This window comes from Myotis myotis, unplaced genomic scaffold, assembly GCF_014108235.1.
Source record: "Myotis myotis isolate mMyoMyo1 unplaced genomic scaffold, mMyoMyo1.p scaffold_m19_p_1, whole genome shotgun sequence".
Classification (NCBI taxonomy): domain Eukaryota; kingdom Metazoa; phylum Chordata; class Mammalia; order Chiroptera; family Vespertilionidae; genus Myotis; species Myotis myotis.
Genome location: NW_023416313.1, coordinates 12833019 through 12851797, shown reverse-complemented (window position 1 = coordinate 12851797; position 18779 = coordinate 12833019). Strand labels below are relative to the sequence as shown.

The following is an 18779-nucleotide window of genomic DNA, read 5'->3' as shown; positions in this document are numbered from 1 at the left end:
AATTGGGAGTGATGGGGAAATGTGGCAGGAAGACTATTGCATTATTAATTAAAATTTCTCTCTCCATCTCTTCCATATCCTTTGCCCTTATTGAAGCAGGCAACAGTCTCAAACCAAGAAAGAGTTGTGACAAGACACCTGGCTTTTATAGTCAAAAAGTTAAGCTCATTAAGAATAGTAGAGCTTGCCCTGGCCAGTGTGGCTCAGTTGGTTGGGTGTTGTCCCATGAAACAAAAAGTTGCCAGTTCAGTTCCCAGAACACATACCCAGGCTGAGGACTCGATCCCCAGTAGGGGCCATGCAGGACGCAGCCAATCAATGTTCCACTCTCACATTGATGTCTCTCTCTCTCTCTCTCTCTCTCTCTCTCTCTCTCTCTCTCTCCTCCCCTTTCCTCTCTTTCTAAAAATTAATAAAAATATTTTAAAAACAATAGTAGGATAAGAAGGGATACCCAACAACTAGAAGAGATTTTCTTAGAAAAGAGTTGGGAGAGAGTTGGTAGGAAACACAGCTGCATGCTAGCTTCCCTGTCTGCTGCTTACTTATAATACTAGATGATGGGATGAAAATTTGGTGAATGACCACATAGTGTCCCAGGAAAGCTAGATGCTAAGGATCAGGGCTCACAATCTTACTAAAAATTCCTTAAATGCACAGTGGACCATGGAGGCTGGGACCATGTACTTTTCAGCAGAACCAGTACATTGGTACTTTGTAATAACCCCCAGACCTTGGCATAATCTCAGGTAAGTGGTGAAGGGAAGTCCCACGAATGTGTAGTTCAATTTTTCATAGGCCCAAAGATGAAAATTTAATTGGTCTAAAATAAAAAGATATGAAAAAAAAAGTTCCTCTGAACTAGAATGGAGGTGGAGATGGAGACTCATATCCAGTGCAGAATCTAAAACCTTAAGGGACAGACAGAGGAATTACATGGAGGGTCAAAGTGGAATAATACACTCTGGTCAGAAAATCAAAGGAGAGCCAAAAGTTCCTAGAACAATAGCATGGCATGCATGACAAGCCCTCCATAATCAATACTCCTGGGTTCAAAAGGGAGTTGAGTGCAGCCATAAAGGTTGCAAGCCCCGGAAAGAAGAGGATATTCTGCATCTACTATACCAACTTCATGTATTTCTGGGAGAGCAACCTTACCTGTGAGATTCTAATTCTTACATGTTTTCATGGCAAACCTTACTTTCACCATCTCCCAAAAGGCCAAGTAGAGCCTAATCTAGTGTGACACTTCCATGTCCAAACTACTTTTACTGCTCAGAGTGAGCTGAGTCTGAACATCAAAATGAAATTTCAAACACATTACTTTTTTCCCTAAGCCCTCAAATTTTTGCTAGAAAATCCATGACACTGTAAAAGATATTCTGCCTTATAGAAAAAATACTCCAGTTTCCTCTGTGGAAAGAAGAACTTCACTGCCAAGGTAAACTCTGATGATTAACCTCCTCTATGAACAAGTGGCATCCCAGGTTTTTTCTTTGTACTTGTGGAACCTGGCTGCATTTGTTTTCTTCCCCTACTCCCATTTTGGTAGACAGTCTTCTAAGGAGGCTGTGATAAATTGCTCTCCTCTCTACATATGCAGCTGATCTTCTAAGAAAGGGGTGGGGATACATTTCAATCATTCTCTTTGAATCTGGGCTGGCCTTGTAATTAATGGAATGTGCAGATGTGACGTGCTCATTTCAGACCTTACTTTGAAGAGCCCTGGCAGCTCCCGCCTCAGTGCTCTCCAGGGAAGCCAACCTCCATGCTACTGAGGAGCTAGCTAGACTATTAAATAATGAGGCACAAAGTAGAGAGGGAGAAAGAGATGGAGGGAGGAAATAGAAGAGGCAGTGAGAGAAAGAGAGACTAGTTGGGGTGGTAGACATGTGCATGGATTAATCTTGGACCTTCCAGACCTGCCTAGGTCCAGCTGAATGCAGCCAAATGAGTGACCTACATGATGCCATTTGAATAGAAGAACTTTTCAGGTGGGCCTTCCTGAATTATTGGCAGAAAAACAATAAATTTATATATATATATATATATATATATATATATATATATATATATATATATATATATATATTTGTATTGGTTTCAGAGAAGAAGGGAGAAGGAGAGAGAGATAAAAACATCAATCATGAGAGAGAATCATCATTCTGCATGCCCCACACTGGAGATCAAGCCTGCAACCCAGGCATGTGCCCTGACTGGGAATAAAACCATGACCTCCTGGTTCATAGGTCAATGCTCAACCACTGAGCCATGCTGGCTGGGAAAATTATAATTATTTTAAGCCATTAAGTTTAGTGGTTATTTGTTTTGTAGCAATTGAGAACTGAAAGACAAGTCTAGACATCATAATGTATTATTTCAACCACTAGAGGCCTGGTGCACGAATTCATGCATGGTTGGGGTCCCTCTGGGGAGCCTGCAGGGATCTGACCGAAACCAACAGTCCAATGCTGCCTGCAGCTCCTACCTGCTGCTTCTGCTCATCCCGGCCCCATTGTGCCTGTCGCGGGCTTGCGCCCCATCAGTCCAGATCGGGAGAGGCTTATGCTGCTGCAGCAGCGCTCCCCAGCCATTAGCCCTACATCTGGTGCCCTCCCAAGGGGAGTGGCCTGTGGTATCAGGCTGAAACCAGCTCTCCGACATCCCCTGAGAGGTCCTGGATTGCGAGAGGGCGCAGGCCAGGCTAAGGGACCCCACCAGTGCATGATGGGGCCAGGGAGGGACTGTGGGAGGGCTCCAGGGCATATACAGCTCACCTCTGTCAGTCTTGATCAGGCCAGACCCCAGCAGCAAGCTAACCTACTGGTTAGAGCATCTGCCCCCTAGTGGTTAGTGCACATCATAGCGAGCAGTTGAGCAAACTTAGCATATCATTAGCATATTACGCTTTGATTGGTTGTTCTGCCATTTGGTATATTTGCATATTATCCTTTTATTATATAGCATTCTTTTGCTACCACTTCAACTCCCATGAAAGAACTCAGTTCAGTATAAATTAAAACATTTATTTCCTACACAATATCTGCCAGGCTTTCTGGAAAAGGGCCATTGCAACTATATACTCCCTGTCCTCAGCTGGACTTCAGGTTCCCTCAACAGATCCTTATATACCTGCATCACTCATATTTCTCACAGTGGACATCACTATGCTTCCCCAGCCCTCCTAGCCATTTTCTCACCTTCCTCAGACACAGAAGGACTTCACTTTCCGCTTCAAATAATAAATAGAAATGGGAATTCCCTCAACCTCACAAAATTGTCTGTGGAAAGGAGACTCCCTAGATCACTGGCCTCATGTTTTCTGAATTAACTGATTGGCTAGTATGGCAGGAAGGACTGGGCATGCCCATCTCAACCCCTTTCTCTCTTCAAGATCCATCTGTCTGCAGAAAGGTTCACATTTTGTGTGGGGAGTTTTGGAGGCATCCAGATGCCCAGTCCCTGCATGGCTGTCTAATTCAGAGATAGAGTATTACCAAATCCTTGTGCCCCTACCTCATACCTCATTCTCCAATCCGTGCATCATTTATAAAGCTTTCATGTTGAGTTTCACCTCTCTGCCTCAGTGTTATTCTTCATTTGGTTCTGAACTCAGGGAACAAGGCAGGAGAAAGTTACGTATTGATTCCGTAAAACTCTAATTTTCCTACGTATTTAATTATAAACACCACCATCCTTTCCTCTAAACTTCAGAGAACATGCCTTCTTTTTTGGGGGGTGGGGACTTATTCCTCTACCTATTATCTGTATCCTAACTCCTACTATTCCCCCCACAGAATGGGCCCCTTTGTGCAAGGTCAGGAACAGCTATCCTCTATCCTATGTCCAAATTAAATCACTGCTTTATTCCTATGCTTCCTTTCACAGATTGTTTCTTGAAGACCACCTATAATTATCATCTCTGAATATCCCTTAGACTTCTCAATACACTATAGTTTGGCTTCCACCCCCATAGCTCCCCTGAATTTTTTTTAGTAAGTTGGGCAAACACTTGGGCTCAACATTCCTTGTCTCCCATGGCCTCTCCATGTGTCTAATCATGTAGCCATTCCCTCCTTTCCTGGCTTTCATCTTATCTTCCTAAATCATTGATTATTCATTCAATATCCCATTTACAGGGAATATTAAACAGTAACTGTCCCCAGAGCACCAACCTCTCTTATCACTTTGCAGATTCTGTGGGGACCAGGACACTAATCATAGTGATTTAACTGTCATTAACAAACCCTGTTCAAATCTCCATTGTTATCCTCCCAGACTTCTAAAGTTCCACCAGTTAATTCATTTATTTTTATTAGCTCATAACTCCTCTTGGAAGTTCTCTAGCACCACAAACTCAACATTTCTTTAAAAAACATTTCCTCAAATCTGCTTATATCTTCCTTTTCTATTTAAAGCTAATAGCATCACAATCCAACAGGTAACTCAGACTAAAAATTTCAGAATTATCTTAGACTGATCCTTGTTCATTTCATATCATATGCCATCAGTCACTCAACTATGCTAGGGTCTCCTTTCAAATGTTTCTCAGATGTCACCCTTCAGCTCTCTGATTCCATTGCCTATAGATAGCTTCTTAGCCTCAGTACCTTTCTCCTATCTACTGAATGCTATAATATATATTATATTTAAAAATTCAAATACGATCATTCTTCCTCTACTTAGAGCTCTTCAATGATTTCCTATTGTCTTTGAGATGAATTTAACCTCTTTCCACCCATACAACCTCAATGCTGACTGTACCCTGTAGGTTTCCTGTAATATACCCATGCAAATTGTTTGCAGTCTCCTTTGTAATATATATAGACAATATATGGCTTGTTTTCTCACACATCATATGCTATCCTTTCTATTGTGAATGGTATCCATTTTCTTGATAATCTAACCTGCTTGTTGAACTTACAAACAATTACCAACTCCCGCATTAGTGTTACCATTTACTGAACATCTCTTCAGGTTTGTCTCCATGTGCATGCTAACAAAAAAGGACATTTTTGATTTTTGTTTTTAAAATAACTACAGCTCTCTATCATCACATTTATCAATTGCACTGCATTTTATCACCTTGTCTCTCTCCTTGAAAATAGGCTACCTTCACTTACTCAGCAAACACTTATGCTTTTCTCAGGCACTAGTCTAGGCTCAGGGAATAAATCTTTGCAGAAACAAAGATCCCATTTTAATTGAGCTTATATTCTAGTGGGAGAAGAATGACAATAAACAATAATCATAATAAATAAGTAAATTAGGTACTATGCTAAAAAGAATAGGGTAAAGAAAATCAAGAATGCCAGGGTTGAGGGAGGGGCAGGAGAGTTGATTTTTATTTTAAACAGGGTGGTCAGTAGTTATTGATAAGGTGAGACTTAAGCAAAGATTTGAAGGTGAGCGAGTCAGTCATTCTGATATTAAGGGAAGAACCAATAATGTATTTTTTAAAAAATCTCTAAGTGGGGCTCTAGCTGGTTTGGCTCAGTGGATAGAGCCTTGGTCTGTGGACTGAAAGGTCCCTGGTTTGAATCCAGTCAAGGGCACATGCCTGGGTTGCAGGTTCGATCTCCCACAGTAGGAGGCGTGCAGGAGGCAGCCGATCAATGATTCTCTCTCATCATTGATGTCTCTATCTCTCTATCCCTCTTCCTTCCTCTCAGTAGTCAATAAAAATATACTTTTTAAAAATCTCCAAGTGGGAGTGGGCTGCCATGTGTGGAAGTGAGAAGGAAGAGACGAGCTTGGCAACTGAACAAAGGGTTTGATCGTGTAGGACCTTACAACTTCAGTGCAGGCTTTAGCGCAGACGTGGATGAAATGGTGAGCGAGGCAGGGTGTTCTATGGAGGAGTGGTATGAACTGACCTGTGTCCTAAAATGGCTGCAGTGCTGAGCACAGACCAAAGGGCGAAAAAAAAAAAAAAAAAAGAATCAGGGAAACCAGTTAGAAGACAATTGCAACAATCCAGGTAGGAGGATTAAAAGGAAAGATAAAGAGAGAAAAAAGGAAGGGAGAGAGGAAGAGAAATTGGGGGGAGGAGGCATAAAGGAGGAAGCAGAAAAGGGTGTAAAGAGTAGAAATAATAAAATGAGGGGGGTGAAAAAAAAATCCTCCTGTGCAGGCTCTGAACCATTTGCTAGTCCATCAGCATGATACTCTATCAGCTTCTAGCTCTGCAGTGCGGTGCTTACTCTTCTGTTTCCGGGGTTAGCATTTTCTGTCCTGGCTTTGTATTGATTCATCTGAGGGTATTTTCTGCTAGCTGAGCTACCTGCCTGTAAGACTGTCTGCTATTTGAAAAACAAAATCAGCCCCTGGGACAAGAGCCTAAGATAAATTAGAATAAGTCTAATAGAAATAAGGCAACTGGCCTAAATATAGTACTACATCCTATCACTCTTCAATTTTCTGTCTTGTTTTCTTGTAAATCTGTGTTCGGGGGAAATTCTATCTATATATGCTTCAAGAAAATATTTGTGTTCTCTTAGCTTAGTTGGTAGGATGCTAAGAAATGGAGTGATTCAGCAGTGACTAGGGTGTAGAGGGAGAAGGGCTAGAAAACAGGACAGTGAAAATCTTGTTTGGGAAACCATTAGGCTTCCTGCCTTGAGACTCTATATGAATTAAAATCATATTTTTAAATTATTGTAAATAACTAGCTTGAAAATTGTAAGTTGTACTATATGAATAACATAACTCTTTTGCACATGCACTTTCTTACAACACGTCACCTTGATTTTTAGCTATGGAACAGTCACTCTCAATGCTTCGCTTGTATCCCCTTTGCTTTCCTAGCAGGCATTTCATGACAATGTTGTTTTGCTCAAACCTTGCTAGGATATTTAATAATCACCTTTCCTCTGGCGGAAGTTGTTATATTGATCAGTTTGAGATAATATTTACTTTTTGGCCTGCATCTACTTGTTCAGTGCATTCTTAATGCACTCACGGCAATTATCAGAGCTAATTCTTGAAAGTTGAGCAATCCCAGTCCTGGGCTCCTCTCTATAGGTTTTCTTTCACTTTTACAAATAATGATTTATGCAAAGTCACCATACAGCTATTGCGTCAATGCAAGGTTTATTATCTCCGAGATGAACAGACAAGTCATTAAGCGCTCATGGAAGGATTAGTGTAGAGAAAGATCACCACATTGTGATTTTCTGGTTACATGGCTCAATACAATGATGGTTTAGAGAAGTAAAAGCCAATTTTAGCACTGCCATTATGGAGCTGTGTATATCATCAATAGGCAGTTATAAAAGCTGTGACTGATAGAAATTTCCTCACTATAAAACTTCCTTCCATCACATATTCACTAAGTGAGTCACATAGAAGAACTTCTAAAGAGTGTGAATAATTTCCTGTCTTTTATTTTCTGATATATTTCTTATACATGAGCCAAGGCTATAACACAATAAGATAGATTCCACAATAACCTTGTGCAATTAGCCTCATTACTTTATAGCGACATTTTATGTGTGTGTTTTTCAGTGTACCAAGTGTGTGTTTGTGGGTCTGTGATTGTATCTGTTGTCCTGGGCATAGTTCACACCTTTTTGGCTGTACTACTCATGTGCCTTAAAGTAGGTGGGGCACATAAGTGGTGATCAATGAATGAATAAATGAGTGAATTCACTAAAATCCACGTATATGTCCAACTGGTCTCCTTGCTTCTCCCCTCTCCCCCACTTTAATTTATTGTAAACAGTAATGCAATTTAATCATTCCCTTACCAAGAAACATTCAAAACACCCCAATTTCCTCAGAACAAAGCCCTATCATATGAGTATGCTATTAAAGATCTTCTTTGGTCTGGTGACAACCTCCCTCTCCAACCTAGTTTCCACAAGCCCTTCACCTCCGTCAAACTGGCCCAGAGGCTCCTATCAGGCCATTCTCTCTTTACTCACACTAGTACTCACCTCTCTTCATCTCACTTTTGTCGACCTTGATAAAATTTTACTGGCATATAATAAAAAGAACAAAAAATATCAACCAAAAATAGTAGGAACAACAGTAGTAGAACTGATGCAAACATACTATACAGTCGATATAGTTTAGTAATGAACCCATGTTTGGGGCCAGATACCTGGGTTTCAATCATAGCTCTCACAATTCCAAAAATTAGACATTTAATCTCACTGAACTGCAGTATCCACTGTAGCTTTAAAATGTGAGTAATAATGCACCACTTCATACATAGGGTTGCTGTGAAAATGAAATGAGTTGACACATGTAAGTAGTGTTTAGAATGAAGTAAATTCTCAATAAAGTTAGCTCTGACTACAGAGTATTTACCATGCACAGGCAATAACTAAGTATTTTGAGTATCTTATTTAATTTTCTCAACACCCTCCAATGTAGAGCTTATTATTTTCTCACCAATTTACTGGCGAGGAAACTAAGACTAAGCGTTAATTCTCAGAAGTTATTTAACCCAAATTTATATAGTATGAGTGGTTGGGTTGTAATTCAAATCCAGGCAGCCAGACTCCAGATCTTGGCTCTTAACCACTGTGATTTCATTCCTTCCCAAGAGCCATTAAAAATCTTGCCTCTTCTTTCACACTTTCCTTGACTACTAGATGCTTCAATATTCTATAACATGTGTTAAGACACTTGTATGATAGTAACATTATTTGAGTATTTATTAGGTACTTAGCACTAACAAAACAACCTTAACTCATTTAATTTTATATTTATAATTTGATATTTCCAATCTCTTCTGTAGTTATTAAAATCATTTGCATGGTAGTGGAGTGGCAGAACTTGACTCCTATGTTCCTTTGCATATCTAGTGCAAACACACATACACAAAAATATTCCTTAAACATAATAAGTGCTTGTCAGAAGTATTGGCATTGCTTGTTTTGGGTGATAATGACATTAATAATAAGTAAGTACATTATGAGCATCCATAATAATTTTAGTTTAAACATATGCTATGTAAAGCAAAGCGACAAATCTCCAGGATTTTAGAAGAATAAAATGAAAACCATTTTGTTAAGTGGATCTGCTACCAGAATAAGAACAGAGACCCATAGGTTCAGCTCCTGCTTTATCACAGTGCTTTGTGTGATCCTATAGGTGTTGCTTACTACTGTTTCTTACTTGAATTATCTGCAAAAAATGTGCTAGAAATGGGCTGGTCTGACCCACATTGGTGGCAAGGTCCAAATAAGATGATATTCATAAAGAAGTTCCCCAAATGTATACAATAAACCCCTGATATTGATGAGGGTTATATATCAAGTGAGAGTTTCTTAATCTCAAACTGCGAACCTCACTATTGCATACATTTTCTTCACAAAACACATTCAATTATAACTATACATTTTAAGTTGTTTCTTTAAAACCTTAATTAAAATTACTGTGTGTGCAACAAAAAAGAAAAAAAAACCAAAAGCTGTGATTCATGGGTAGTCCAGCAGGTTCATTTATTAGCTATTCCTTACCACTGAACATGAGTTCTAAGGATCAGCATCATATCAGCAACCTGAAAAAAAAAAATCAAATCTTGGGCCTCTCTTCAGACCTACAGAGTCAGTATCTGAATTTGTGTAAGATCCTTTGTTGTTGTGGGCACAGTTAAAGTAAATCACTGTCATAAGTACCTCAATCTCCCTGCACATTTACCTTCCATGACAGCTGACTTGAATTCACACCTGAAAAAAAAATGAGCTATTTCTACATTTCAGGCAAGTTCAACATCACGCACCACACACCAAGCCACAAATCTTATACCCTATGAATCCCAAAGGTTGCAGGTAATGGGCTATATACTTAAAATATGCCTTCGTCGCCAATAACTATTCAAAGTTGTCCAAGTATCCTATAAACCACGTGGGACTGCTTGATAAATGGGGTCATTCTTAGATTCAAAGATTTAAAAATTCACTATTCCGGGAATAACTCATCTACCAACACCTAGAAGCATATGAAGGAGGAGAAGCTATTAGCTCATAAATGCATGATGTGTCAGTGGCTAATATTCTCTTTGAAAAAAAAACAACAACAAACAAACAAAAAATAAAAATATGTTTTCTAAATGAAGCAGGTCATGACTTGTCATGGTTGGTTACTGATCTACCATGTCCACAGGGGCTTAGGCTGTGCACATGATGATTTGACTTCCAGGAGGCATTGTTCATACTATGTAATTTGAGTGAGTTAATGAAACATATATTGAGTTCACTAAATAATTCACAAACTTTTGAGACACAATTATCATTAACAATTCTCTAATTCTCATATAATAATTGAACATAAAGTTTCATTACCATTTTACTAAAGCAGAAACTGTATTACTTCAATATTGTCCACTCAGAAAAAGTGTGGGTTCCAAAAAGTATTTTAAACCATTGCACTTTATCTTCCATTCTGAAAATTTCATTCTTTTTCAAAGGAATGTTTACATGGGGTCCCAATGGGTGTTGAAAGCTGGTGAAGTACACAGAAGCAGTGAAATGGAGGAGAGAAGCAACTATTCAGATAAGATGGGATAATTTGCTTCCACTTGAATTGTAATTGATACAATATGGGGAAAGATGGTTTCATGAGGACATAGATTTTGTCTGTGTTATCTACAATTATGTTCTCAGTTTCCTGAAAGCAAATATTTTATTTTTTTCCTGCTATTCTTCAAACTCCCAAAAGCAAGCACATGGTAGATGCTCAAAAATATTATCTGAAAAAATGAATCCCAAAATTTCTAAAATCCCTAATTTTTATGGAAAAACCTAATATCTGAAGACATATTATAGTGCCCCACAAGATTGTCATAAGCCAAAAATCCGGACAAGTAATTGATTTTTTGATGTGTTCACCATTGTAAACTTTTTATTTCATGGATTTCCTGATTATTAGACTAAATCAATTCCAACTGTCATGAGTTTATTATCATGGGAAACAGCATGAAATAATTTAAAGAATGGAGTTTGAAGTTAGTGGGACCTTGATAAGAGTGCTAACTCTGACATTAACTACAAAACCTTGGGCAAGTTATTTACCCTCTAACTTTCTAATCTTTAAAAAAATGATAATAGTGTCTTCTTTATGAGAATATAGAACTTAAATGGGATACCAAAACTGAAAGCACTTAGCCTGGTTCTCAAATATACCCATTACTGTTTTCCCTAATGTTAACACTATTTGTTTTAACCAGAATAAATTTTTCTGTAGGTCAATGAACATATGACCATAGTATTAAAATATAGTACAAATTAAAAAGGGTTTGCAGTGGAGAAAAGACAGTGAGAATTACCAAGGAGAAAGGATCTTACTGAAAGCAGTAAAATTTACCCTTCCATTTAAGCATCAATTCATCCAACTTTACCAAAAACTGAAAAGATCATTGGATCTTAAAAATCCTCATCATCCTGAGAGACATTGCTTTGGTACCTTCTCTGAGCCCACCTTGAATCATTTCTGCTTCCTTTTCTGCTGAACTTTGCAGCATTTTGACACAGATGTATATTTGGGGAACAAATCAATCTCAGGAGAAGATTTTTATGATACTAAACTTTTCTACAAAATCAGTGCTTATTTGCAGTTGAAATAGAGATCATAGTTACAATTGCGGCTTAACCTTTCTGGTGCACTCAATAATATCATAATCTGGGTACAACTGAAGACTTATAACAATCAGACTGTTAGCAAAATGTGAGCTCATTCACTCATTGATTCCTTTATTCATTCATCCAGCAAACATTTATTAAACATTTACTATGTTCTTATCTCTTGCTGAATGTCAGGCTGAAGGGATTATTAAGACTTCCTTCTCTCTTCTAAAAGCTGGCTAGACAACTAACACATTATAATGCACAGTTACATTTCTTTTAATACTAAGGTGAGCACAGGTGTCTTTGAAAACACAAAGGGAAGTCCCCTAAACAGAATGAATCAAATGGGAATATTGGTTTGGAGTAGGCCATTCCTAATTTACATTTAAGGAGAACAATCTTAACAACTCAAATCAGCAATGAGGAAGAATGACTTGAGGAGGCTTGTTAGAGAACATCACAATGCTGGACAGTGACTTGGGAAGGTAACCAAAGGGCAAGAAGAAGGGGGCTCCACCAGTGAAGGTCAATAGGCCAGAGTCCGTTATCTTCTATTTCCATCTCTTGTCACCAAGCTTTTATGGATCCCTTACGGAAGGAAATTTAAAGTATTTAACCACTAATCCCACTTAATTTATAGCTGGATAAACTAAGTGACTGGTTAAGGCCACATGGTCATCCTATAGCATCAAAAAAAGGTTAGAAGTCCTGAAGGTCCCTGAGATTTTTGCTAAGTATCTTACTCCTGGGCATATGGAATCCATGGCCCCACCATTCTGGCTCACAATGAATGCTTTGAAGAGAAGGGTGACTTCTCATCACTCTAGGATTCACAATAAATATGACCTTCCTCCCATTGCCCCACATTCCCTGCATCACCAATCTGAATAGATGAGTAATTCCCACATTTTGTTCACATCCTGTAATTATTCCAAGACCAGGGAATTATAGTGGACTTGATTATATCGCCCACCACCACTTTGAGAGGAGTACACATTTCCTCTTAATTTGAATGTGTACATCTACATGTGGTTCTTGCTTCCCTGGCTCTCTGAATTCAGCTCTGGATATATAGAATACTTAAAAATTCTAGAATAATCCCTTCTCCCAAATTTTACACAATTTGGTTTGAACTCCCTCTACTCATGAATCCCATAAAAATCCCTATGACTTCTGATCTAGTTTACAACATCAACTGAGAAAAAGAGAACTTGACCAAGCAGAAAAGAAGTCTAAAAAGAACAAGCAATTCATGAGGGAGCATTAAACTTCATCTTTAAGAGAGCATCGCTTTGTGCAAGGAAGCACTATAAAAAAGAGTGAACCTTATCGTCGCTTTCACTGGAGTTGAGTCTTGGAGTAAAAAACAGATTGAGAAACCTTCTGGGGTGAGATAAGAGGATGACTAATGAACTAGAAGCTGTCTGGGGTGTGTGATCCTTAATTGTACATTTCATTGCTTTTATTATTTGCTGTTACGACTTTATAGCTGGCTAACCGTATTTTCCAAGAGCCAATACTTGGCAGTGAAAATTAGTTTAAGAAAATAAAAAGAACCTCTCTACTTCTTTAGAAACTTTTTTCCCCTTTAATAGATTCTCTCCTCTCTCCCCCGAAGTGGCAATTCTTTTGAAAACAAGCACACTAAATTTATTTCAGAAATGAATAGGGAACTTTTTAATAGCTCACACTGATTTTCCCTTCACCTTCTTATGATTTTTCTTCCTTATATTTCAATATCATGAGTCTTAAGATTAATACCTAATTGTTACGAGTGAAATAATTGCAAGTAATGGAAATTTCTTTCACTTTCCTAGTGTTGAGGACATTCAAGTGTTCCCTATGTTATGAAGGGCTGTTGGCTTTCAACAGTGCAGAATATGGAGATTCTTCATTCTGCTCAGGAAGGGCTCAGGTAGAGGAGGCCTATTTGAAGCACAAAAGCTCATGAGACCAAATAGACTTATACAGACTTAAGTACTAAAGAAATCAAAAAGGAAGGACACAAACATTTATTTAGTACACAAAGATATGCACAAGATATTTTTGTAAATCTATCTCAGATTTATGCCAATTTATCTTCATGGAAATACCTTTGTTTACAAAAGAGGGACTAGAACTAGAGAGTCTAGGTTACTTCCTTAAAGCCACACAGACAATGAGTAACAGAACCACGATAAAATTTCAGGTCTGGTGATTGCAGAAAATTAGAGTGAAATTGTGACTGGCAGAGGCTGGGGTTAGAGATTATGGGAAGGTATTAATTGAAGGGTACAAAGTTTCCATTGTGCAAATAAGTCCTCGAGATCTACTCTATGGCCTATAATACAGCAGTTAACAATACTGTATTATATGCTGTATTGTATTACAAAAAATAGAAATCTTACATTGTGTTCTTATCCCAAAATATTAGTAACAATAATAAATAAGAGGGTGAAATAAACATTTGTAGGTAATAAACAGATCTATGACCTAGATCATGATGATGATTTTATGATTATATAGTTATCTCCAAACTCAAGGTATATACATTACATATGTACACTTTTTTGTACATTAATCATGCCTCAACAAAGCATTTTTTTAAAAATATAAAACAATGCTGCTCTCTTACTAAATATTTTTTGTTTGTTTTAGGAAAGCACTTTTTATTTGAAAAGGTTGTTTACATGAATCTTAAAAACCCTTAATGTTTAAGTTGATTAACACTGGATAATAAGCAAGACTTATCAAATAAATTTGCTATCAATGACCTCCCATAAATCTTAAAATAGTACTAATGAGTCAGTAGAAGTAATTCCTACTCACCCTTCCTTGCTTGATGGAAAATTCTATGGAGTGTGAGGAGGCGAGAACAACCCCCAGACTGAGGACCAAGCAAAGCCCGTGCTGCTGCATCCCCGCATCCTACCCAGAAGCCCCGCCACCATCGATATCAGGCCTAAGAGAAAGGCTAAAGGGGATGCTAAAGGAGATAAGGCCAAGGTAAAGGACGAACCACAGAGAAGATCCACCAGGTTATCAGCTAAACCTGCTCCTCCAAAGCCAGAGCCCAAGACTAAAAAGGATTCTGGGAAGAAGGGAGAGAAAGTACCGAAAGGGAAAAAGGGGAAAGTTGATGCTGGCAAGGATGAGAATAACCCTGCAGAAGATGGAGATGCCAAAACAGACCAGGCACAGAAAGCTGAATGTGCTGGAGATGCCAAGTGAAGTGTGTGCATTTTTTATAGCTGTGTATATCTGGTGACTATACAGTTTGAAATACTATTTTTATCAAGTTTTATAAGAATGCAGAATTTTGTTTCACTTTTTTTTAAGCTATGTTTTTAGCACACAGAACACATCATTGTTATTTTTGGGGGAACAGACATATAGTACTAATAGAATGTCTCCAAAGCTGGACTGACATTGGGGGAAAAACACCTTTCCTTTCTAGTTTTGAGAAACTTCCTCTTGGATTCTGGAAGGAAGGATCTCTTGACGTTGACACACATTAGCCATCTTGGCACAAATACCTTGTAGTGTGGGAGAACTAAAATTTATTTTTATGTCCTTTTCTCCCTCTCCACTTTAAGCATAGACTTTGACTCTCTTAAGCCCAGAGACGTATGGGGACCTGACCCCCCCAAAAAAAAAAAATTGATTTACAGTGTGTTGGACAATCTGGACTTACCAGTGTCACCATTGAGATGGCATCCCTCAAAAGAGCTGCAGTTCCTTAATAGATTGTGGATCTACAGATTGATATTCTCTGCCATTTTCATTTCATTTCTTGAAAGTCAGGCTCCATTTGTGAAAAGTTGTTAAACAACATGCTTAATGTGAAATATCAACCCTCACTCTGAACTTTCCCTGTTCAGAGCATCAGCTGAAGACTTCACTGTGTTTTATAGTATTTTATAGTGGCTTTCTGATTTTGGGGGGGAAAAAAGGAGACATATGTACTACTCTTTGTAATATTTTAAGCAATAAAACAAAATTTAAAAAAATAAAAAAGAATCCAGGTTTGTTGGATTCTAATGCTTCTTGATGGTGATTATAGGTATTTTGCATGGAGTATTAAAGCTAGAATGAATTTTATTTTTTTATGTTTTTATTGATTTTTAGAAAGAAGGATAGAGAGATAAAAACATCCATGAGAGGAACATCATAGATCAGCATGCACCCCTATTGTGTATGGGTCACACAACCCGGGTATGTGCCCTGACCTGAAATTGAACTGGTCAAATCTTGGTTCCTGGGCTGATGCTCTACCACTGAGCTACACTGGATGGGCTACAATGAATTTTATACATTCCTTTTTTTTTTATCCCCTCAGTAATAGAAACAGTGAGGCCCAGAAGGCCTTCAAACATGTTAGTTTGTGTCAGATGCAGAGGAGACACATTCTGATAAAGTCTGTTTTAAAGCATAGTTGACCCTTTGCTTCACTTATCTGGTATTTCAATTGAAGTTCTTTGAAGATCTGAGTCATCTCAGAAAGTGATCCAATGCTGTGTTGGCAAACACCGGCTGTGTCCACATGTGGAGAGTGAGTTGAAGTAAGACTTGAAATAGAACCAAGCAGAACTGCTCAGGCGATCCTTTTCACTAGGAAACAGCAGTGTGATGCACCCCAGCCAACCCTAGTACTACTGTCCTTTTGAGGAGACAGTATATCATTATACTATTTTTAAAAATACTTTGAAAATATGATTAAAATAGCCTTTCTGAGATTCTATTTGAAGAGTGTGCTAAACTTGCTGAGAACTTCTGAATGAGTAATAACAATAAAATGGTTCCTTACATATTTAAATAATGTACTATGTTCTCTGGCACTGCTGTTTCATTTAATCCTCATAACTACCCAGTAGATGAGGAAAACTGGGACCCCGAGAAGTTACATGACTCTCCCTGCAAAGCCCAATATTTTGAGTCTAATCCTAGGACTCTGCCCACTCATCTTCCTATCAACCAGAAAAATTACAAATGGACACCTAGACCCCTCACACACCTTCTGATGGGTCAGTTCCAGGTAGGACCATGTTATCATGCCACTCCTTCATAAATGCTGACAAGGAGAACAAGAGGGTTGGCAGCAGGAAAATCCTGCTCTTCTCCTTTGAGGATCAGGCACTCAGGGAGAGAAATTTCACCTTCAGGAATCAGAACTATAAATGGCATCATCACCCACAAAGGAAAGGAGAAATAGTCAAAGACTCCCAGACTCTTGTCTGAAAGAGTGAGGCTGAGAGATGTTATCTCACTATTTCCCCTCTCACCTGAGTCAATGCTCATATAGCATCTTCCATTTGGAAAACACTCACCTTCAACATCTTCTCTTGGCCCAAAAATAACTATTGTTTCTTCATATTGCAGCTCCATAACAGCTTCTACAAAAAAGCTTTACCTGGTCCTTCAGGTTAAATCAAACCTCATTTCTATAGGCTCTCCTGGAACCATTCACCTGCCCCTCTTAATGTTTGCCATGATTTTAATTTTATATTTCTATTGGTATGGTGTATTGGTTAATGTCAGCCTCCTCTACTGGGTTGTAGTACCTGTATGAATAGACACTAGGTTTGGTCAATCATTGTTTTCCCAGTGCCACCATAATATCTGGTTTCTGGGAGGTATCTAAAAATATTTGTTAAGTGAATGGATGAATTAAATGAATAAACAAGCCAAGAAAGTATAGAAGAAGAAAAGGATATGTATCCTAAGATCAGATGCAGAGATAATTGGAGAATTTTCAATTCTCTAATATGCTGAAACTTACTTGAATGGATGCAATGAGCTATTTTATTTTAGTTGTTATTATTATTATTTTGATATTATATTTGGTGTTTTTTGAGGGGGAGAGAAGAGATTTAAGGAAGAGTTTGAGACAAGTAGAAAAATAAATAGAGAAATTATTTGATGTAATACTTCTTGTTTTCTGCCATAATAAATCAATACTTGGGTTATCAATACAATGAAGCATTCTTCAAGACTAATTTTTACCATTTCTCAAGAACAAAAAATCCAAACAGAGTATGTTTCCAATTTTTTCTTTAATTCTTAAAACAATGTCAGAATTTTCAAAATTTAGTTCACTTTCATTAGCATGCCATATACTCATTTTTTAAACATATTTCATCCTCGATGCTATTGTATTATAGTTCACAACAGAAATGCTTAATCCCCACACTCACTTTTTAAAACTTCTGTTTTTGCTCAAACAAAACAGAAACCATTAATAATATAGTTCAAGTTTGGTACATTCTATCTACAATCCCCATTGTTTTCATTGAGAAATAATAACAATTCCTGAACCTGAGAATTGAATACTCCATTCCACTTCTGTAAAGATTTTAATCAGCAAAACCCAGTGCATTCAAGTATACGATGATGTGATTAGAGTCTGCAAAACTATTGTATTGTTTGAGTAACCAAATAGCACTCATTTGACAATCTCTGTGTTTTAAGACCTAATGAAGTTATGACCAGGATATATGCAAATGAAGATGTGTCATAGGAAAAAAAAAAACTGCATTGTTTATATAATCAGAAACCCTAATTTTTGCCCAGCCAGCATGGCTCAGTGGTAGAGCATCGACCTGTAAACCAAAAAGTCATGGTTCAGTTCCCGGGCAGGGCACATGCCAGGGTTGCTGCTAGATCCCCAGTAGGTAATGTGCAGGAGGCAGCTGATCAATGATTCTCTCTCATCATTAATGTTTCTATCTCTTGCTCCTTGTCCCTTCCTCTCTAAAATCATTAATAATATATTTTTTAAAAGAAATGAAGTATTTCTGTGGCTTGAAGTAGCTGATAAATACTGAAAAGGGGTGGGGGTGGTAGTCAGAGAAGGAAGTGCAGGTGGAGAAAATGGGCACCTGCAAAAAGCAGAGTCAACAGAGATACAGGGGGCACTTGCTGCTGAGATGGAGAGACAAAACAGCCAAAGTCACCCCAGCTTATCTGCCAGCTGTGAAATCAGTCCAGGATTAGATGAAAAACATCATTAATTTGAATGTAATTAAATATCATTAATAAGATGCTCTGGAGTGTGTGCTGCTTAGAGATAATGGCAGCCCCTAGGCATGACCTATGGGGAGATTGTATCTCAGGATCTCACCAGCTCTGGGCTCCCATGGGCACTAGGAAAGTAAAAGTCGTGCACTTAGTTAACTTTGTTTATTGACTTCACAGCTCTTTCAACAACACTACCAATAAAAGAGA

The 18779-nt window shown here is 38.1% G+C and overlaps 1 protein-coding gene across 1 annotated transcript; it reads left to right on the top strand.

Moving 5' to 3' along the window:
- Positions 1-666: 666 nt before the first annotated feature.
- Positions 667-14786, top strand: LOC118660549 (non-histone chromosomal protein HMG-17-like). The gene is made up of 2 exons (XM_036318107.1): positions 667-749; positions 14492-14786. The coding sequence occupies exons 1-2, from the start codon at positions 667-669 to the stop codon at positions 14784-14786; spliced, it is 378 nt and encodes a 125-aa protein (XP_036174000.1).
- Positions 14787-18779: the final 3993 nt, after the last annotated feature.